Here is a 23677-nt window from a genome sequence, read left to right on the forward strand (position 1 = left end):
AGAAAACGCGCTACTGGCTACAAGCGTAGCGCTTTAAATCGGTAGCTCTTGTGATCCTCTATCATCAACTCGTTTGTGGTGCGCATGCCGCGGCCGCTGCTGGAAGCCATCGCGAGTACGGACTTCTGGCCGAAGGGTGAAATATTTCGGCGGTTCCGTGGGAAATTGCCGAATCCTACCCCAGAGCAGGTGGCACGGCAACAGAAAACTGAGTCACGAATATGATTTTTTAGTATTTAAGATTTTTATTTTTGTATATACTTATGTTAGTTTGTAAGGTATGTATCTATGGGCCTTAGTTGCCTGAAAATAAATGCTTTGATTGATTGATTAATTAGCTTTCGTTTGATCTATACAAAACGTGTGTAATGTGCCCTGTCAATGCTAAACCGCTACATTGCATGTAATAATTAACAATCTATTGACCAACCGCAGCGGTCAAATTCAACTGCGGTCGTTTATTTGCGGAAGCCATGTTTAAAGCCCCATGAGAGCCATTAAGCTACCTAATTGAAATTAATTTACAGTTAATCATTTACAATAACTGTCAAAATATTTTCAACGCTATGGTAATTTTTTGGAAAGTAATTAAGGACATTCTCAAAACAATATTTATAAAATATTTTGTAATCTTCTACTAAATTTGTAAGTACTTAAAGTAGGTATATAAAGAAAAGTAACAAAAGCAAAATTCGGGTCTATCTCGGCAAATGCATGAACACTCTTGGTTTGTTTTCCTCACGCAACCGCAAATCACAGACTTACATCCCCTAGACACATTTACAGTTAGCAGCAGAAGTTGCCAAGCGGGCGAGGTGTTCAAAATTACCTTGACACGCTCATATTCTCTTAAAAATACAGTCGCGTCAAGATCATTTTGAACACCTGGCCCGCTTAGCAAATTCTGCAGCTGACTGTACACGGTAACTAAACTAAGGTGCTCTATTTCATGTAAAATATAGAGCCGCGGCGTTTAAATCGAATTACCTTCTTTATTTTTGCGTACCCAGAGCCAACATTGCCTGGCTTAAAAAAAACGCATCGACCGACGACCGATATTAAAGAAAAGTCAAACAAGCAGCTAACCCTTGCTAATGGCAAAATGTTTCCAGTACTTTTTTTGTTAAATGCGTATTTAAAAAAAAATAATGTGGATTAGTTTCATTTGTGATGTCACGTTCATTATTGCGGTTTACCGCTCGCAAACAGATCGCAATTAAAGTTAACGGTTGTGCTCCCATTCCAACAGCACCAATGTTTCAATGAAATTAAGAGAAAACTAATGAACGGCGTTGTTTGCTAATAATGTTATGTAGTGTGTAGTTTCATCTGATAAAAAACAACATCTTCGTGCACCAATGCGTATGCATTTTGATCTAACCCAAAAATTCAATTACATTTTCAACTTTCCGCGCCAATTCTCCAAAATTTCGCGCCATTTCTTCATAATTTTTCCAAACGTACGTCTTTAAATACATTGTCTAATTAAATTTGTGATAAAAATTGGAAAATATTGAGTATAGTCCATCCAGAGGCAAGCGATCTGTGCCGCAAACAAAATGTTCATCAAAACAGTTGAGGCAGGTGAATAAAGTTCCTAAACACAACACGCCGTTACGGAGCACCCCATTTACATCCTCGACGTGGTTAATGTGCTCGCTCTGTCACGGCTTTCAGCCTGTCCGGGCTTCTCACGGGTTTTTATGGAACTTTGTACTGAGCGACTTGACCGTTCTGTCATTTGTCTCATAATAATTCACCGTTATTATATCACAACCGAGAAAATAAAATGTTAGCTGGTCAGCATTATTGAACTCTCAACGTCCAATATAGCCGACGATAGCAGTTGGAGAAGGTAACTGGTCTACTGGCGCCTCGCTCGAAACCGCAGCCGGCCCAGACTCTGATGCACCGTAATGCGAAGCCCTCAACGAATTGTCCTCGATCGCCCCGACGATTAATTAAAAGATTCCGAGTATAAACTGTTTTTTATTAACGGCGTTCTTCATATAAAAATGCTCCTATAACGACTAGGCGGTACAGCTTCGGATCCTTCAGGCTTTCTTCGGTTTTCTTCCTTTTTCCTTTTTCCTTTTCGGCTGCTGCTGGATTACTGTACGATCCGAAGCGGTGCCGTCTGGCTTTTATACTAAAAATCTAGAAAGAGAATCACCTTCGATAGGGAGATAAAATCAAATCTTAATTCGCGGTTTTTCTCGGCCTATGATTGGCTAGTCACTTAATACGGTCATTTTCGGATGAATTTTCATTATCTCCATATCGCTTCGCGACTCATATTATAAATATCTAATTAACTATCGACTTAAAACTATTACAAATAGTTAAACACGTTACTTAGCTACAAAAATAAACGATAACGAGCTCAGTAATCCCTTCGACCTATCCATGAGCGATAACAAAAAGCCGACGGTTCGCGAACAATAGGCGTTTTATTACCCTTGTGCCCGCTCGCAGGGCTTTGTTTGCTTGTTTTGCCTTACGATTCTTATCTTACTGGGTAACTAGGCTAATGATCTACAATATTTACAAACATTGACATGATGTAACTCTAACGGATAATGACCTATTAAAGGAAACATGCTAGTTTCATAGTGAAAATTGCGCTATACTGTCGCGCTGAGCCCGGATTTGATCGACCAATGGGAGCGTATCGTGCCGTCCCTTTCATTTCGTGACTTCTCTGTCTTGACCCGCCCACTTTGGTTGACCAATGGCAGTGTCTACATTAATTTGCCTAGTTTATAGGGATTACTTGGGATTCCGAAAATAAGTTTAGTCATTTTTACCTATCGTACTAGGTGACCTAAAACTTAATACGAGCTTACGACTTAACTAACGAATATTACAAGTCCTTATAACTCAGTCTCGGTCTCGACACGGGTTGAAGCGCACGTCGTTGCAATCCCTGATCTACGGTTCCCAAACTTTCGTTTTCGATTCTTGAATCCGCGATGGTTAAGTGTGCTAGATGTAACGAAGATGTACTGGATGTTATCCAGTGCAGCCGGTGCAAACATTATCTTGACTATAAATGCGCTGGGGTTACGGAGGGAGGATGGCGTAAGTTAGGAGAGAGGCAAAGGCAGTGGAAGTGCCCCAACTGCAAAACTGCAGCTGCAAGTGGTGCCAGTCCCGCTCCACCTACTACTTCTTCTGTTGAGCCCCCCGTGGTCGCTGCAAAAACTCTAACCCTGGAGCACGTCATGGAGGAGTTAAATAAAGTGAATGGGTCGCTTGCAGTTCTGTCGACTGTGGCGTCTGATATCAAGGAGATTAGAAGCGATATCAGTGATCTTAGAGCCACCGTTAATCAGTATGCTACGGATATCAAAAACCTGGATGAGAGATTAACAAAGGTCGAAGAAGCCCATAAGGAATTACCCGCTCTGAAATCAAGACTTCTGGAGCTGGAAGAGTGCGTTAGTGATACTGATCAATGGTTGCGGCTGAACAATGTCGAAATAAAAGGAGTGCCACAGAAAAATCACGAAAATCTATTTGACATTGTGTCAAAAATCGGTAGCAAGATAATGTGCCCTTTAGCTAATCCAGCGATTAATTTTGTAGCTCGTGTGCCCTCAAGGGATAATAGTTCTCGAGATAAGTCAATAGTTCTGTCATTCATTAACAGATATGTAAAGGAGGACTTCGTGGCAGCTGCGAAGCAGAACAGGACCCTTTGCCCATTGGACTTAGGTCTTGAAGGGACGGGCAGAATCTACGTAAATGATCATTTGACGGTGCGCAATAAAATTCTACTGTCTAAAACGAAAAAACTAGCCCAAGAACACGAGTACGAATTTAAGTGGGTAAAAAATTCAAAAATCTTCGTCAGAAAAAACACTTCCTCGCAAGTAATTGCAATAAAAAACGAAAAAGATCTACTAAAAATTCGATAGTGAAATTATTTTGTTTTTTTGTCGTGTACTTAAAAATAACTATATATTTTATACTCCTTGCTACGGGTATCAAACAAGAATTCCATAGAGTACTTATAATTTTTTTACTTTGTAGAATATTTGAATCTAATGTTTGCAATTATTACAGTTTGAGAAACATAAGTTGTTATTGCATTTCTTATCGGCGGCTAACTGGGCTCGACCGGTCGCATTCCTTTGTTGTGTTAAAGAATGGGCTGTATCTATGCAAATTGTTGTATACTAATTTAAATCATATTTGCTTAAACATAAAAGTTAGTTTGTTTTTTTTCGGCCCAAAGTACGATTTTGAGCTTAAGAGGGTGTTTGTACTATTGTGTTTGAGTTTTGTGAGAACGAGGGAAACTATAAGAGGGAAATTATTTAACATGCGTTGTTTAGTAGGTTATATTTTAAAGTTTTTATCAATGAAATGGGTCTAGATAATTTTTCAGTGTACTACCAAAATGTGAGAGGCCTCCGGACTAAAACTAACACCTTTAGCCGTAGTGTAAAATTAAATAATTACGATTTAATTGTCTTATGTGAAACTTGGTTGTTACCTGGGGTGCTGGATAGTGAACTGTTTGATGACCGGTATTTAGTTTTTCGTCGCGATCGTGACTATGTTAAGACGGGCCAGTCGAAAGGCGGCGGAGTACTTATCGCGGTCCGGCGAGATCTACTCTCAGTTCAGACTGCTGACTGGCAGTCCTCGGCAGAAGACCTATGGATTACGATCTCTCTTAGAGACCATCTACGTAAAAAAACTTTTCACCTGCATGTTTGTGCGTTATACCTCTGTGATCAGAACAGAGGTAACAAATTTTACACTCAGCTGTCTAATTTCCTATCTAAGCTCAAATCGGTAATTACTTTTTCTAACGTCTCAGATAAATTTTTGGTACTGGGTGATTTTAATATGAGTAGCATTCAGTGGTTGCCGGGTAATCCTGGTCTCCAGCCTTCAAATGTCACTAGTGATAAAATCAAGGAATTCATTGATGTGTTATATGATTGTAATTTAATGCAATTTAATAATAACCCAAATCGATTTGGAGGTATACTCGACCTAGTACTGTGTAATGACCTGGTGTGTGTTTCAGCGTCTGAGGATGCTCTAGTCCCTGAAGATCCATATCACCAGTCATTATTGATTCGGCCCGGTTTTATTGAACTTTGCTCCCTTCAGGCGCCGGTACGTACCACTTTTGCTTATAGCCGCGGTGACTACCACAATATACGTTCTCGTTTATCGGAGATCGATTGGGAAGTTGAGCTTAGAACTGGCGATATTGAGGCAGTGGTTGACTTTTTCTATTCTACTCTTTACAAGTTGAGAAGTCAATTCATTCCTACCAGAAAAAGCAAAAATACTAATTATCCGCCATGGTACACTCCAGCGTTAATTAAACTCATAAAGGAAAAATCTAAATTTCATAAAAAATATAAAAATTATAATAATAAGCGTGATGAGTTAACATTTAAATTACTTCGTCTAAGGTTGGTTAAAACAGAAGAACATTGCTATAAAAATTATATAAAATACGTGGAGGAGGCTATAACGAAAAACCCTAAATTATTTTGGACGTTCATGAAAGACAAAAGAAGACATGGCGCGCTACCTGCCACGATGACCTACCAGGATCAATCAAGTAGTGACGGGGCGGGAATAAGTGAGCTATTTAACTCGTTCTTTTCCTCTACATTTCTGAAACCCTCACAGAGCTGTTCCAGCGTGCCAGGTAATGTCCCAGATAGTTGTTTACCCACTCCCTGTGACATTTCTTCTATTGAAGTAGATAGCAACCAGGTTTATAAATTACTAAAGTCACTTGACCCTAACAAATCGGCAGGACCTGACACAATCCCGGCTACATTCCTTATTAACTGTGCGTGTGAACTTTCAACCCCAGTATCAATCATCTTCGGTCGTTCCCTTTCTGACGGGGCAATTCCAGTTATATGGAAATCTGCATATGTTACACCAATTCACAAATCAGGTTCAAAAAATAATATAGAAAACTATAGACCCGTTTCCAAATTATGTATCTTGGCTAAAGTTTTCGAGCGTATTGTTTATAATCAAGTTTATGTCAATATCAAGTCTATAATCATTCCTCAGCAACACGGCTTTGTCGGTGGAAAATCTACCGTCACGAATTTAGTGTCTTTTAACGATTTTGTTTCATACAATATGGGGAAAGGTAACCAAATTGATGTGATATATACCGATTATAGCAAATGTTTTGATCGAATAGATCATAACATATTATTATTCAAATTACAGACTCTGGGTATCCGTGGTGATCTTTTCAGGTGGTTCTCGGCCTACGTATTAAATAGAACTCAGGCTGTTGTTCTTAATGGCTTCAAGTCGTCCTGGATAAGGGTACCCTCCGGAGTTCCCCAGGGATCATTGTTAGGGCCACTTTTATTTGTGATCTTTATCAACGATATTGGTTCAATTTTTATCAATAGTATGTTTCTGCTTTATGCGGACGATATGAAAATCTTCAAAATAGTTAATAGTGAATTTGAGGCAAAATTATTGCAAGACGATTTAGATAGACTGGATTTGTATTGTAAAAACAACAATTTAGATTTAAATGTTTCAAAATGCTTTAGTATGAGTTTTACTAGAAAAAGAAATGTTTATAAAAGTGTGTACAAAATTAAATCACATAACCTTATAACTAAAAAGTCCTGCCGGGATCTAGGTGTCATTTATGATGATAAACTTACTTTTAATGAGCATGTAGAAAGTATTACTGACAAAGCCTATAAAGCTCTTGGCTTTCTGATTCGATCTGCTGGTGACTTTAAAAAAATGAAAACAATTAAAATCATATACTGTGCCTATGTAAGATCTCAACTCGAATATGCTTCTCAAATATGGAACCCGTTCTATAAGGTGTATGCAGAAAATATTGAAAAAATTCAGAAGAAGTTTGTTAGATTCCTCTCCTTTAAATTTAAGCTATCTATGGACAACTATCTTATGTCATGCAAAAAATTCCATCTTGTCCCTTTATTTAAGAGACGATTGGCAAATGACGTAAGTTTATTAATGAAAATTGCCCAAGGTACAGTCGATTCCCCGGATCTTGTGAGCAAAGTACAATTTTATATACCTGTCTCGCAACTGCGCAGAAGACCCTTGCTTCGCCTCCCTCTTTCTCGCAATAACATTCGTAAAAAATGTTTCTTCCCTCGTACAATTAGGTTATTTAATGAACTTAATGATATGCCCGATGTAGATTTGTTTCACAGCAAGATTAATAATGTTAAAAATATTATTTTCAATAGATAGTTAACGATACCTGACTTAAGTTTGCGTTCATAGTTAGTTTATCAGGAATATTCCTATATAGTGTAATACTCTGCTAATTTGAGACCTTTATATTTATGTTATTTAGCATTATATATGTGGAAGCTTGTAATTTGCATATAGTAGATAAGTCTATTAACCTATGTATATTAGGCAGTAAGCATCCCGAATAAAATAAAATAAAATAAAATAAAACTATTAACAATCTAATCGCGGTTTCCCTACCTATCTGTAAATCTTTATTTCGAATACAGCCTTAATCGAATTTATTTTAAATCTAGCTTAGACTAATCCGCGCCTTGTCGTAGCGTCGCTAACATTTTGTCCCCGCAGTCGAAGACTCCTGGTGCATGGGTTGCGACGCGATGACCGCCAGCTTGCAGCTCGGCCTGCGCAGCGTCCCGTGCCTCGTCCTGACGTCTGCGGAGCGAACCCGTCCGTCGGGTCCATGGTAGACGGTCTCGACGACTCCTTTAGGCCACACGCTGCGTGGTCCGCTGGGCTCGGAAATGATGACTACATCTCCCGGCCGGATCTGTCGTCCTCCGTCGTCGGATGATTTGCGCGGTGCCAGCAGTGGAAAGTACTCCTTGGTCCAGCGCCGCCAGAAGTGGTCTGCTAGCGCCTGGGCAGCCCTCCACTGTCGCTTGTCGTTCTCGTCGTAAGCGCCAATCATAGGTAGGTTCGCGTTGTGAAGTAAAAGAAAGTGCGCAGGTGTGAGACTTTCCTCGCTGTCCGGATCGACGTTCACGTGCGTTAACGGCCTTCTATTGACGATGTTTTCGATCTCTGCCAGTAGAGTCTCGAACACTTCGGTTTTTGGCGCTCTAGTGTTGAATGTATAGAGCATCGCTGTCTTCACGGTGCGTACCATTCGCTCCCAGGCTCCGCCTGCCGATGGGTTGCCGGGGGGGATGAACTTCCAGTCCATACGCTGTTGTACGCCGTACTGTTGCAACTGCGGAAGCCATTGCCTGTAGGCCTCGCGTAGCTCGTTCGATGCCGCCTTGAAGCACGTCGCGTTGTCGCTGTACATAACGCTCGGCCATCCTCTTCGTGCGGCGAAGCGCCTTAACGCCAGTAAAGCGCTATCGGTTGACAGGCTATGTACTGTTTCCAAATGAATAGCCCGTGTTACTAGGCATGTGTACAGACACACCCAGCGTTTTTCTCGTCGTCGTCCTATGGTCACGTACATAGGCCCGAGGTAGTCTTGCGCGGTGTAGGTGAATGGCCTCTGGTAAGCCTGTAGCCGCTCGGGTGGTAGATCGCCAAGGGGCTGCGCTCGCGGTGAAGCTCGACGTAGCTTACACAGCGCGCAGTCTCGCGCTACAGCTTTCACGGTAGGTCGTAGTTGTAGGATCCAGTAATCTTGACGTAGCTGATTTATTACCGCCTCGTTGTGAATGTGCGCCATTCGCCTGTGTGCGCGTTGGACCATTAATCTGGTAAATGAGTCCTTGCCGTCCAGTATTACGGGTCGTACCGATGTGTACAACACTGGAGCGTTTCCCAATCTTGTCTTCATGCGTAGCACGCCGTCGTCGCACAGCTCGGGTGCTAGAGTATATATTCGCGATTTCCTGTCCAAATCACGTCCTGCGCTCAGTGCACGTAGCTCGTCGGGAAAGCTTCGTCGCTGACTATTCTGAAGCCACATATGCTCGGCTCGCTTTATGTGCTTCACTTGCAGCTGTAGCGTCTTGTCTCTGGTTTTCAGCTTCTCTATGAAAAGCAGAACGTAGGCTGTCGAATTTATCAGTCTATCGTAGTTACTGAAGCGTCGTATATCCGGTAGCACGCTCGACGGATCTAACTTTGACGTAGTAGTAGATAACGTAGTCTCTACTATGACTCCGCTCTTCTTTTCAGGAAGGTCTTCAGTCGGTCTGATTGTTTCTTGACTCGGCCACTCCGTTTCTGGTCGGTAAAGAAATGACGGTCCCTTGTACCACTCGTCGTGTGCGGTGATTTTTCTTGCCGGCTTTCCTCTCGTAGCGTGGTCTGCGGGGTTCACGTCGGTTGGCACGTACATCCACGCTCGCCGGTCCGATTTTTCAGCTATTTCAGCCAAACGGTGTGACACGAACGGCTTATAGTTTCTCGCGTCGTCCTTAATCCATCCTAGCAGTACTCGCGAGTCTGTCCAGTAGATAATCCTCTCGACGTCGTATCGCTGCTCCTTTTTAATCGTCTCGGCCAGTCGAACTCCGATCACTGCGGCTGTCAGCTCTAATCGTGGTACTGACAGTACTTTCAGGGGGCAAACTCTGCTTTTGCCCGCTGCTAGGCTGACTCGTACGTCTTCTGAGTTCTCGATACGCCAATATGCCACGGCGCAATAGGCTTCAGTTGACGCGTCGGTAAATATATGCAGCGTATATCTCGTAGCTCCGCTCGGTGACTCGTACCTCCTAGGTATGCGTAGCGCCGCTACGTGTTTCAGTGCGTTCTGCCACTGAAAAAAGTCCTCGGCTTCTTTTTCTTCTAGCGGTGCGTCCCACGTCGTACCTTTCGTCCATACTCGTTGAAATATTATCTTCGCGCTGATAACGTATTGTGCGATAAGTTTCATAGGGTCGTAAATGGACATTATCGCGCTGAGTAGCTCCCTTTTCGTCGGCGGCCGCTCCTGTAGCTTCACAGCCTCGGGAACTCGCAGCATTTTCGTGTTGTAGCCCAAAGTGTCAGTTCTAGGGTCCCACGTCATGCCTAGAACCGTAGGTTGACCTTCGCCCAGATGCGTCGGTCCTTGCGCTGCGTGTAATTCAGGCTCGACGCTCGCTAACATTCGCGTACTGTTGCTCGCGTAGCCTCGTAGGTAAAAGCTGCCCTCCGCGTGCGAGTCTCGCACTTGTTGCGATACCCGTAGCAGCTCATCTTCGGTCTCGTACGATGCCACGTAGTCGTCCATATAATGGTTGTGGTGAATATCGTAGACCGCGTCCGGATATTTGTCCCGATTGTCGATTGCGTTCCTATTGCGCACCGAATGCGCTAGGAAAGGTGATGACACGTTGCCAAAACAAACTCTGTTCAGTTTGTAGACTTGAGGCTCCATATCTCTTCTAGTACCGCGCCATAAGAAGAGCTGGCTCTGTTGATCTTCTTCTCGCATTTGAATTTGCAGGAACATTTCTTGAATGTCCGCGACGACCGCGAAATTCCATTCGCGGAATCGTAGTAGGATTCCTAACAAACTCCGTAGTAGGTCTGGCCCCGATAAAATATAGTCATTCAGACTATTTCCTTGACTTTTTGCCGCGCAGTCAAAAACGGCTCTTCCTTTGCCTTTATTTAAATTGAAAACACTGAAGTGCGGCAAAAACCAAGTCCGGTCGGTTTGCGGCGGCTCCATGATACGTTCCGCGTATCCTTTCTGAAGCAGCTTCTGGATCTGGGCCTCGTAATCTTCAGCGAAATCCTTATCGCGCCGCATCTTCACCTCCAAATTGCGTAATCTGGATCGCGCCATAACGTAGCTCGGTGGTAGCTTTACGTTGTCCGTCGCCCACAGTTGACCGACCTCGTACCGGCCCGCTGCGGTCTTGCGTACTGTAGCGTTGAAAATGTCGATGGCTCGCTGATCGCTCGGACTGACGTTTTCTTTATTCGTTACTCCTAACGCTTCAATCGACCAATGCTTCTTCACTTGATCGATTAACTCGTCGTCATCTGTGCGGCAATGAAGTACGGTTTGCTCGACTGTACGAATGATGCGCGGCATGCGCCCGAAAAATACCCAGCCCAAGGGTGTCTTCATCGCGCATGGCTCGTCTTCTCCGCCCTGCCTGATCTCGATGGGGGTCTTCAGGTGGCAGAAATCGCCTCCAATCAGCATTTGCGGTACTCCTGTACCCACGTAGCATTCGTCGCCCAGATCTTCTAAGTGCTTATATTTCATCAACTCGGCCTTGTTGAGTGATTGCGATCGTATTCCAAGTCCTTCTACGGTTTTCATGACGATTTCGTGCACGGTGCCTCCTCGTAGTGGTCCCACTTGCGCCTTTACAGTTTGCGTGATGGACGTATGCTTCAGGTTTCTTATACCTCGTAGACATAGAGGTTCGTCTTCGCCTACTGCTCCGATTTCGTCCGCGACGTCTTGATCAATCATGGAAAGCGTTGATCCATCGTCGAGGAACGCGAATATTTGAGCCGTTCCCTTCGGCCCCGTGACAGTTACACGCAGCACCTTCAGTAGCACGTTGAAGTTTGGGGTTGACGACACGTAGACGCGCGGGTCGTTGTCCTCTCGTTCTGTAGGCCGCGGCTCCGATTCGGCCGCTGCCGCAAACGATGACGTCATTCTCGGTGAGGCGACCACTCGATGCGTCGATTGAGCTACCGCCATTGTAGCTCCGCTGTTATTATTGTTAGCCTGCATAGGCTCGGCGTGCAGCAAACGATGATGCGTGTGCGGACAACCTGTCACGCCACACCCTTTCGCGTTGCATTGAGACTTCAAATGTTTCGCGTCCATACATCTGAAGCATATGCGGTTGAGTCTTGCCCACTCCCATCTAGCGCCTATACTCTGTGCGGCCAGCTTGCGACAATCTGTAGTAATGTGATTGCCACCACAGTACAGACACGTGCTCTTCGCTGTGATTTGTCGAGCCGCGTACGTAGCCTTCTGCGCTCCGCTGCATCGATTCGCGGCCGGAGCTGGAGTAGGGATGAAGTTGCGCGGCGCGGGCGCGTTCAGTCTAGCGCCGGGCGCGCGCGTGAACGGTGCTGTCGTCGGTCCCTGCGCGCGCTTCACCGGCGCGCGAGCGTGACAGAACGACATCTCTAGCTCGCTCTCTTCCATTAGGAAATCAGCCAACTGCAGGATCTCGGGGTCGTCAGTATCTCGATGTCTGTTGGCGTAGTCGCACCATCTGCTTCGTAGATGAGGCGATAAACGGTCGGTTACTTCTCGTATCAGCAACGGATTGTCGGCGTAGTGTCTTCTATCTATGTCCATGATAGTAGATACGACGTTCATAATCTTGATTGCAAACGTATTGAGGTCGTTCGCACTCGGCCCCAACGGTGGCAGTCTTCGTAGGTCCTCGATTGCTTTATCCAAAAGCACCTCGCTTCGGCCAAACTGCTTCTTCAGTATACGTATAACCATGTCTGGACGAGTAGCTGTAGACAGGACATGTGACACGCACATCTTAGCGTCCCCGCGTAACGCCATACGCAGTCTTGCAACGTTCTCGTAGTTGGTGAACTTGTAGCGCTTCGTAGTCTCGACGTAGGTATTGTAAAAACTTCGCCATTCGCTCACGTCGCCGTAGAAGTGAGGTAGCTCGAAGATATCCTTAGGTGCCGGGCGAGCCGCCATCTGCATCTTCTCGAACAAGTGCAGCATAGACTCCGCAACTGTGCCTTCCGTATGTTGCGTACGCGCCGTGTGCGGCGTACGGGGCTCCTCCGGTGGCGATTCCGATCGCTGTTGACGCTCCTCGCGGCTCGGTGAGCGGCGTCGCATATGTCGCTCGTCCCGCGTAGGTCGTCTAGGAGTCTCGTAGTCCGGTGGTGGCTCGTTGGCTAACCTCTTCTCGATATGTTCGGTTAGCGGCTTATCGTCCTGAGAGTCGTCTATCCACTTCAGGATCCGCTTCTGTTGTGGCTCGACGTCCCCTACGACTGAGACTGCGCCTACACTTCCTTCCGCTCGAATCTGCGATTTTTGTGCTTCTAGCCTCTTCTTTATTAAGTCGGCTTCGATCTGCAACTCCTTTCGCTGTATCTCCGCTAGACGTTCGCTCGCTTCAAGCTCGACTTGAGAGAGCCTAGCCTCGATGACCGTACTAGCGCACGAATGTACGGATTGACTGGGTGCAGGGGCATACGGTGTGCTCGACTCCATAGTGACTCCCTGTTGCTGCGTAGATGCGATATATTTGGGCTTCGCCTTCGCCCGTCGCACTGGTAACGGTGTGGGCCTCGCAAGTCGTCGTAACCGCTTGCGGAGCTCCCTGCTCCACAACAGTGTATTGTCTTGCGAGGGGGTCCCTTGTGGCCTGAGGGTATCCTGTGATGCGGTCGCCGCGCCAAACGGTTCAGCGCTAGCGGCCCGCGGACGATCGCTAAGCGCGCCGGCCGACGATATAGGTGTCAGTAGCGGGCGCGCCGCCTCGGCGCCATGTGCCCTTTCCGCTTCGGCGCGGGCAGCCCTTTCCGCGGCCGCCGCGCCCTCAGCCAGATAACGTCGCCTATCCTCGTCGCTCTGCACCGACGCTGCCTTCCTCGAACGCGTAATGACCATTTTGTCAGTCATTTGTACAGTTGCTTCGCAGGTACTGTAGTCTTGAACACGACGTCCCGGTGCGCTGACAGTAGATCCGGCTCGAAGGACCAGAAAATATTGAACTCTCAACGTCCAATATAGCCGACGATAGCAGTTGGAGAAGGTAACTGGTCTACTGGCGCCTCGCTCGAAACCGCAGCCGGCCCAGACTCTGATGCACCGTAATGCGAAGCCCTCAACGAATTGTCCTCGATCGCCCCGACGATTAATTAAAAGATTCCGAGTATAAACTGACTTTTATTAACGGCGTTCTTCATATAAAAATGCTCCTATAACGACTAGGCGGTACAGCTTCGGATCCTTCAGGCTTTCTTCGGTTTTCTTCCTTTTTCCTTTTCGGCTGCTGCTGGATTACTGTACGATCCGAAGCGGTGCCGTCTGGCTTTTATACTAAAAATCTAGAAAGAGAATCACCTTCGATAGGGAGATAAAATCAAATCTTAATTCGCGGTTTTTCTCGGCCTATGATTGGCTAGTCACTTAATACGGTCATTTTCGGATGAATTTTCATTATCTCCATATCGCTTCGCGACTCATATTGTTCACTGACTACACTTGCACTGCACTTCCTACCTTTTGTAATGAAACACTTTCTTGACAACTTAATACTCATTTATTCCGAAACCAAATTTACTATATATAGGGGCTGTGGAAAAATCTTAATAGCGCGATGTAGCCGACAGAACAGCGACATCTACCGTGAAATTGGGCAACTATAAAAACTAAACATTACTACATTCAACATTATCGGCCCCCAAGGACGACTAGTCCTTCATAAAGATCCATGTAAATAAAACTAAATCAGAATAGTGAAGTTAGTAACACGTGAAAATCTACACGAATCAATAATAAAAGGTTAAATTACACAGTGAAACTCAAATAGAGCTATTCCTCAAAACTAAAAAAAAACACATTAACTTCTTAACAGATAGTTAAGAATCCAGAGGTAGAGGGCAAATTTTAGCAATAGGTCTACGCAAAGTACCATTCTTTACTTTCAACGTAACCACTCGTGTTAAACCATCTCTACCAGGATGCTTATCTATTATACGACCTAACAACCACTTTCCGGGAGGGAGTCTTTCATCCTTGACCAAAACTACTGCTCCAATATCAGGATCAGGATTAGTAACGGTCCATTTATACCGGTTTTGTAGTGTTGTTAAATACTCAGAACTCCAACGAGCCCAAAGCGATTGCAACATCCTTTGGAGTAATTGCCACCGATCCAAACGGGATACTGGCACAGTTGTGAGACTTTCTTCCGGAACAGTGATAGGAGCTTCGCCTATAAGAAAATGTCCCGGTGTAATTGGAGAAGCATCATCAATCGAGTTACTAATGGGAGTTAACGGTCGAGAATTTACACAAGACTCCACTTGAGTCAAAAGTGTGGAATACTCTTCGAACGTGAGAAGAGTCTGTCCGATTACACGCTTAAGGTGAGACTTGATCGATTTCACACCGGCTTCCCAGAGTCCACCAAAATGTGGTGAGCCAGGAGGAATAAAGTGCCATGTAGTTTGGTCGTTTGCCAAAATCTCAGATATTTCTCCAACTACTTCTGAGTTCCTATTCCTAAACATAGTGTCAAGCTCTTTAGAGGCTCCAACGAAGTTGGTACCACAGTCGCTCCACAGATCACTACAATGACCGCGTCTAGAAGTGAAACGACGAAAAGCGGCAATAAAAGCAGCCGTGGACAAGTCACTCACAAGTTCTAGGTGAATGGCCTTGGTCACGGTGCACACAAACAAAGCAATATAGGCTTTACAAGTGCGTTGACATCTACCAGGGTACAGTTTTAACTGGACTGGACCAGCAAAATCCACTCCACTTTTACGGAAGGGCTTATCTGGCGTTACACGACACGCAGGTAACTGACCCATCAATTGGTTGATCGGTGTTGCAGACTGTTTAAAACAAGGAATGCATTTATGAATAACTTTCCTAACTAAATTCTTAGCACCGATTATCCAGTATTTACAACGAATTCCATTCAGAGTCAGTTGTGGACCTCCGTGCAAACAATGAATATGAGCATCATTCACAATCAATACAGCTAAATTACATTTCGAGGTTAGAACGACAGGTGATTTTGTATCAAAGTGTATATTTGCATTACGTATACGTCCTGTCACTCGAATAATGCCACTTTCATCTATAAACGGGGTAAGTGGGGTCAAAACATCAGATTTCGGAAGCCTTTGGCCTTTTCTCAGCATTTGTAACTCTTCCTGAAACCAAAACTCCTGAGAGAGTCGAATGCAAACCTTTGTGGCATATCTCAATTCTGTAACTGTAAGATGCTGAGGAAAAGTCTCGGGAACTGTCTGATTAAGTTTTGCATCAACGTGTGCTTTACACAGCTTTACAAATCGCAATATGTACGCTGTAACGCGAATCAATTTTGTCAGAGTAGAGTACCTAGCCAAATAGGTAAGTCGATCATCACTCTCATTCGATATACTAGCTTTAAGTGCTACTATCTTACTATCATTTCCTTTCGAATTTTCTTTGGCTTCTAGTTGTGTTGTTGGTATGTCGAGAGAGAGCGAGCGACATTTATCAAAATCATTCGTTTGGTGAAGTACAGTGGGTCCGCGCCACCACAACTCGCAGTCTTTAAACAGATCGGGACGAATGCCACGCGACGCAACGTCTGCAGGGTTTTCTGCCGATTTGATGTGGTGCCACCGGCCACTACTTACATTATTAACAATCTCAGTGACTCGATTAGCTACGTACGTTTTCCAAGTGCTAGGGTTTCTTCGAAGCCACGCTAAGACAATCATTGAATCTGTCCACGCAAAGACAGATTCCTCAGGCAAACGAAGACTGTGCTGAACATCTTTGAGTAACTTCGAGAGCAGTACCGCGCCACACAGTTCCAATCGTGGGACGGAGACTTGTTTTACAGGTGCCACTTTTGTTTTGGCAATGACTAGTGACACGTGGATTCCGTGGGGCGTGATAACTCGTAAGTAAACAACAGCAGCGTAAGCTAAACAAGAGGCATCACTGAACCCGTGAATTTCCACTCTTTCCTTGCCGTCAAATTGTGTGTGAACCCAACGATCTAAATACAAGGTCGGCATGTGACAGAGCTGGTCCCTGTAGCTTGACCACTCTGTGGCAAGTTCGAGAGGAAGTTCATCAGTCCAACCAATACCACTTAACCAAAGTTTTTGCAAAAACATTTTTGCAGTGATAATCACTGGCCCTAAAAAACCTAAAGGGTCATATGATTTCGCAATGTCCGACAGTACTGACGTTTTGGTATAACGGTCTGTGAGTTCTAAAATATCTACCTTAAGTTCGAAGACATCGTGATGTGAGTTCCATTTGATACCTAAAGCTTTGATGGTATCATCAAGCTTGATCTCGACACTTTGTTGATTTGTTTTTTCTGAGCTAGGTATATTTTTCAAGACGTCAGGACTGTTGGATGCCCATTTGTGCATCTCAAATTTACCATTAGCCATAGCTTGTGTGATACGACTCTGTAACCTAGTAGCTTGTTCCACGTCATTCGCACCTGTGAGTAAGTCATCCATATAAAAGTCATTACTTATGACTTCAACTAAGTCTGGGAATTCCTCTTTTTCATCTTGTGCAAGCTGCTTCAGGGTGCGGATAGCGAGGAACGGAGCACATGACATACCATATGTCACAGTTAACAAACGTTTCTCGACGATTTCATCTTGTGGAGATGCGCGCCACAGTATGCGCTGATAGTCTACATCTTCTTTAGCGACGAGTATTTGGCGATACATTTGCTTTACGTCAGCAAGCAGACATATCTTGTGAGTACGCCAACGAATAATGAGATCTCGTAAGTCTTGCAATAGTGATGGTCCTATGAGTAATTCGTCGTTCAGAGATGAGCCATTTGACGGCTGCGCAGTGCCATCAAAGACCACACGAAGCTTTGTGGTGCTGCTGGATTCTCTTATCACAGCGTGATGTGGGAGATGGTAGACTTTGTGAGTTGGCTTATGTTGTGGGTCTACATCTTCTAAGTGATTCAGCTTCTGATATTGATCTATGAAGTCTGCATAATCCTTCTGAAATTTAGGCTTGTTTGCGAATCTCTTCTCCATGTGCATTAGTCTCTGTAGTGCGATTTGTCGAGAATCGCCTAAGTTCTTTTCGTGGTCATCTTTGAACGGTAAGCGTACGACGTAACGACCATCTTCTTGTCTTGAGTGAGTTTCTTTATAGTGCTCTTCACATTGTGTCTCAAGATGTGTCATAGGTTTCTCATGTGGCTTGTACTCTTCAGTCTCCCAGAATTTGCGTAGGAGTTGATCTACCTCGATAAGTGCGTGGTGTGCTATGATATTGTGAGGTGGCAGATCACTTCGTGATTGAGACGCTCCAGAGACAAACCATCCGAGTTTAGAGTTTTGTGCTATAAGCTTGTCATCGTTATATTTGTGTAGTCCGTCTAGCAAAATAAATGCATAGACCTCGGCGCCCAGTAGAACATCAATAGGTCCCGGCGATTGCATGTGAGGGTCTGCTAGTTGCAATTGGGACAGGGCAGGCCATTGTGAGATGTCAAACTCCTTTGAGGGTAACCAACTATTAATCTTCGAGAGTACGTGAGCGTCAACTTGCATTACATAGTGAGTGTATATCTAAGTTAACGACGTATCGTGGCACTGAAGTTTGATTTTCAAGACCCGTGATATTAGCTGGCTGGAAAGTCTTCTTCAGTCGCAGCAGTTGCACTGCAGACTCCGTAATGAAGGTGCCTTCTGAGCCTTGGTCAACAAGGGCTCTAAGTTGTACGAGAGAACCACTGCTATCCTTCACATATATCTGTGCCGTGGCCAATATCACTTTCTTGCCTTTTTGTGAAACCTTCAGACTTGTGACTTCCTTAATTTGTGTGTCTTCAGGTTCTGTGGGTATCTCCATAGTGACTGTATTCGCAGTTATACTCTGGTAGTGCAAAAGCGTATGGTGTTTGCGATTACAGGTTTTACACGTTGTGGCTTGTCTACAATTCCGTATGGAATGTCCTTTGACAAGGCAATTGAAGCATAAGTTGTTGTTCTTTACAAATTCTTTACGTTGATCTATGTCGAGTTGTGCAAATTCAGTGCAGTGACAGATGTAGTGACTTTTCTTACAATATGTGCATTCCGTATCAACTTCAGCGGTGAAAGATCTCACATTCTTTATTTTAGGTGCAGTAGCTGGTTGTTGTAATGTGGTCTCTTTCTTATCTTTCTTCTGTGTCGCTTGTACCATTTCCATCGCTCTGAATCGTCCCTCTAAGTATGATGTGAGCTTCTTATAACTGGGTAACTCTATAGAAGAACCAAGTGATTGCTCCCAAGCTTTGTGAGTTTCGCTATCTAATTTAGATACTACAATATGCACTATGATCGAATCCCAAGTAGTTGTGTCAATCTTCAAATTCGCTAGACTACTGAGACACTGGTTTGTAGTATCAAGAAGATCCTTGAGGCCTTTAGAGCATTCGTACGTGAGTTTCCTCTGATAGAGCAGGCGATTCAGTATGGTATTAGCTATAACCCTATCATTGCTGTAGCGGCAGACTAAGGCGTTCCAAGCCTTCCCATAGTTGGCAGCTGTGAGTTCGAAATGACGGACGACTTGTTCTGCTTCACCCTTCAAGCTTGACCTCAAATAATGATGCTTGTGTATGTCACTCAGACCCGGCTCATTGTGTACCATAGAGATAAACAAATCCTTGAAGTGCATCCATTCTTGGTAATCACCGGAAAACGAAGGGAGGTTTATCGGCGGGAGTTTACTCTTTGTGACAACTTGAGGTTGTGATGCATGAGGCACTTGAGGTGAGGCACCTTCTTGAGTTGTGACAGATTCCGTCAGTTCTAACAAACTAGTCTTGAACTCCATATAGAAATCTTCGACATCATTGTAGAGCGCTTTCAGTTCCTTTTTCTCATCGACGCTTACTGAAGACTTTAAAATTTCTCGGTGCTCAGTAAGGAATTGATTCCAGTATTCTTCAAGCGACTCTATGCGTATTTTCAAGTAACTTGCTGTATAACGCGTTGACGAAGTTTTCTTGTGATTGGTGAGAAGCCTTTTGATCTGACTAAAAAGTTCTTCTTGTGATGCTATGTTAGCCATTTTGTTTAAAATTTGCTAAGTGAGTGACAGATTTCAAAGTCTATTTTTATTCTAAGTTTATTTTTGAACACAATTTTTCAAAGTCATTTTATAACCGAAATTACGCTATGTCCAAGAATTCACAAAATCGACTAAGTCCAAATTTAAGAAAATTATTTTAAGTGTTTTTTCAGCGGTTTTTTTCTAAGTTCTAAATTCACTCGAAATTGCACTATGTCTTTTTTCACGCGAAATATTCTAAGTGTTTGTTACCGCGAAAATTCACTAAGTCTTTGACACTTCACATTTCCACTGTCACTGTACTCACGATTATCCTGTTCCGAAGGACCAATGTTCACTGACTACACTTGCACTGCACTTCCTACCTTTTGTAATGAAACACTTTCTTGACAACTTAATACTCATTTATTCCGAAACCAAATTTACTATATATAGGGGCTGTGGAAAAATCTTAATAGCGCGATGTAGCCGACAGAACAGCGACATCTACCGTGAAATTGGGCAACTATAAAAACTAAACATTACTACATTCAACACATATTATAAATATCTAATTAACTATCGACTTAAAACTATTACAAATAGTTAAACACGTTACTTAGCTACAAAAATAAACGATAACGAGCTCAGTAATCCCTTCGACCTATCCATGAGCGATAACAAAAAGCCGACGGTTCGCGAACAATAGGCGTTTTATTACCCTTGTGCCCGCTCGCAGGGCTTTGTTTGCTTGTTTTGCCTTACGATTCTTATCTTACTGGGTAACTAGGCTAATGATCTACAATATTTACAAACATTGACATGATGTAACTCTAACGGATAATGACCTATTAAAGGAAACATGCTAGTTTCATAGTGAAAATTGCGCTATACTGTCGCGCTGAGCCCGGATTTGATCGACCAATGGGAGCGTATCGTGCCGTCCCTTTCATTTCGTGACTTCTCTGTCTTGACCCGCCCACTTTGGTTGACCAATGGCAGTGTCTACATTAATTTGCCTAGTTTATAGGGATTACTTGGGATTCCGAAAATAAGTTTAGTCATTTTTACCTATCGTACTAGGTGACCTAAAACTTAATACGAGCTTACGACTTAACTAACGAATATTACAAGTCCTTATAACTATTAACAATCTAATCGCGGTTTCCCTACCTATCTGTAAATCTTTATTTCGAATACAGCCTTAATCGAATTTATTTTAAATCTAGCTTAGACTAATCCGCGCCTTGTCGTAGCGTCGCTAACAAGCATATAGCTGTGTGCGGTATAATAATAGCAACCAATGAATGGCAAAATAATTAAAAATAATATAAAAATAATGATGTACATGATTGCAATGATTAAATGAGTAAATTTTATAAAAACATTTCATAAAAAAAGCCGAAACCACTAAATGTTAGAGCCGGGTTTCAATATACGCAGGCTGGAAGAAATAAGTCATCTACAAAATGGAGATGTAATAACCTAATAACAGACACAGTTGTAATGGGTCTATTACGTTGGCTTTGGATAATAAAACGATAACACGCAAAGGGCCACATACATGTTTGCAAATTGCATAAAAAATTATATTGATATCGCAATGGATCAATGTAAATTTCGATGCCAAAATGAATACAAACCAGTGACAAAAATGTATGAAGAATGTATGGCGACATTGAAGGAAAAGATCGCAGATCATATGGTACCACTCTTTGAAATTAAAAATGACGGATTGTATAATGCAAGAAAAAGAAAACTTAACGTAACACAAACAGTATTCGATAACATCGCTGATATTGAAATTCCAGACTTGATTTCTGACGACTTTATGGTATAAGATGGAGCAAACAGTGATGAAATTTTCATATTTTGCTCACCGTTTTTCAGAGATTTGATCAAAGTAGCAACACCACGTATTTAGCTGATGGTACATTTAAAACCACCCCCGCTCCATTCTATCAACTTTTTACAATCCATTGTGAGTTAAGAAGTACAAGATTGTGTTGTACCTATGATTTTTAGCTTGCTTCCCAACAAGGAAGAGAACACTTCTGAGGCGCTTTACGATTTTGAAGACGCAATTATCTTTAAATATATGTAATTTCAAGTGCAACTATGAACAAGCTATTATGAATGGTGTTTCAACCGTCTTCCCAAACGCAGTTGTCTCTGGATGCCAGTACCACATTAAGAAGGCAATATGGCGAAAGGAAAAAGAGTTATCATTAAATGAAGATCCATACTGCACAAAAATTGTTTTAACAACCTTATTATCTCTGTTTCCGGAATCACGTATCCCGGAGGCTTGGTCTTATATTGAAAGTACTACACCAGATGACAATCTGAACATAAACAATAAACAGGTTTTTTCAATATATGGTTCAACAGGATAACACCTAAATTTTGTTTTTGTGCTCGTCAACGCCATCGAACTAGCAAGAGCCTTGAAGGCTGGCACCATAGGCTGAATATAATAACGGACAAGAGTAAATCCTTGTACCGGTTTCTAGATACCCTGAAGAAAGAAGCGAGACATCAGGAAATACGGACAGTCCAAATACAAGTCGGGTCCAAAGAAAAAGAAATAAAAGATATGTAAGATGTGAGATGACGCAATTTCAAAAATAATACACGATATGGAGATGGTTAATATCGAAGTTAATGAAAATGTATAAACCTTGAGTAGGGTTTATTATTTTAATAATTTACAGAAATTAGTTGATCCAACGAAGTATTAGAATACAGTTGCTAAACTGTATTAATTCCCACTTCGTCATGCCTATATAAATCTTGTTACAGTTCTTAAACTTCTTACAGTCCCGGACCATTTTAATAATTTAAACAATTCCACGAACCCCTGTCAAAAATAATTTTAGTGAAATAGGTAATAAAAACCCGTATCTATATTTTCAAATTTACTTTTTTTATAAGTTTCATTAGACTTAGATCTCGTCAAGTTTACTACCAGATTTACTAATAAGATATGTTTACAGTAAGAAAGTAACTGACTGCGGACCCCTGATAAACATGCTATTGACCCCTAAGGAGTCCGTGGACCCCACTTTAAGAAACCCTGTCTTATAGTGAACTTACCCTGCTTATTAGAAATTTTAGCCGAAGACAATACTACGTGCCTAGAGGGCTATGTATAATTATTTTCTTTTTTATTAGAAATTTTATTCTCTTTCCTTATATATTTTTTTCATCTCTTGTTACTAATATTATATATACCTAAATAACTAGCTTCCGTTTATAGTACCAATTTTTTTAAATAGTTTAATTTTTTTTATAGATTTAATCATTCATAAAATGACAATTGTTTTATTCAGTTTGATTCATGTAACAAGTCTAGTCGCATACTTTGCCTTCATTAACATGGCAATATTAACCTCTAATACAATAATGTAATTTTGTTAATTGGCAACTTTACGAAGGAAACTCGCTTCAGGCAGATTTATAAACAGCGGTAGGTATAACATTGCCGCTTTATAGTTAAATTACTAACCAAAATAAACCCGAATTGTGTTTGGGATGTTGGCATTGCTCGACTAATTTAAATCGAGCGTTACTAGTGCACTTTTTTAACTAACTCGCTTTAAAACTCAACAATATAAAGGGTCCCACTGATTAACAGTCCGCCGGATGGTATCCGCCTGTCAGTTAGAACAAAATTTTGACAGTTCCGAACAACTGACAGGCCGATACCGTGCGGCGGACTGTTAATCAGTGGGCCCCTTTAGTCCATAGAACAATTTAACTAATAATTACTTATACGAATTTATAAATTCGTGTTAAAGATTATGAGAATAAAAATACAACTATCTAAGTACCTAATTACATAAAGAACTGTTACCTTCTGCTATCGCCCATTATTTTAATGAAACGGAAATCAACCGCAAATAATTACTGTTAAATTAAATGAAACCAATATACTTAAAGCAAAATCTAAGCACAAGACCGACGAAGTGATCCCATAAGTGTTCCGAG

At 42.8% G+C, this 23677-nt stretch overlaps 2 protein-coding genes across 2 annotated transcripts in view; one reads left to right on the plus strand and one right to left on the minus strand.

Annotated features, from left to right (window-relative positions):
* The window catches only part of LOC134671007 (uncharacterized), a 66689-nt gene that overhangs the window by 4629 nt on the left and 38383 nt on the right, over positions 1-23677 (minus strand). The gene's annotated exons all lie outside the window — the stretch shown is intronic.
* On the plus strand, positions 2899-4064 carry LOC134670846 (uncharacterized). The gene has a single exon (XM_063528665.1). It carries the CDS (start codon positions 2973-2975, stop codon positions 3918-3920), a length of 948 nt encoding a protein of 315 aa, XP_063384735.1. The 5' UTR covers positions 2899-2972; the 3' UTR covers positions 3921-4064.

This window comes from Cydia fagiglandana, chromosome 14 (genome assembly GCF_963556715.1).
Source record: "Cydia fagiglandana chromosome 14, ilCydFagi1.1, whole genome shotgun sequence".
NCBI classification, from domain to species: Eukaryota; Metazoa; Arthropoda; class Insecta; order Lepidoptera; family Tortricidae; genus Cydia; species Cydia fagiglandana.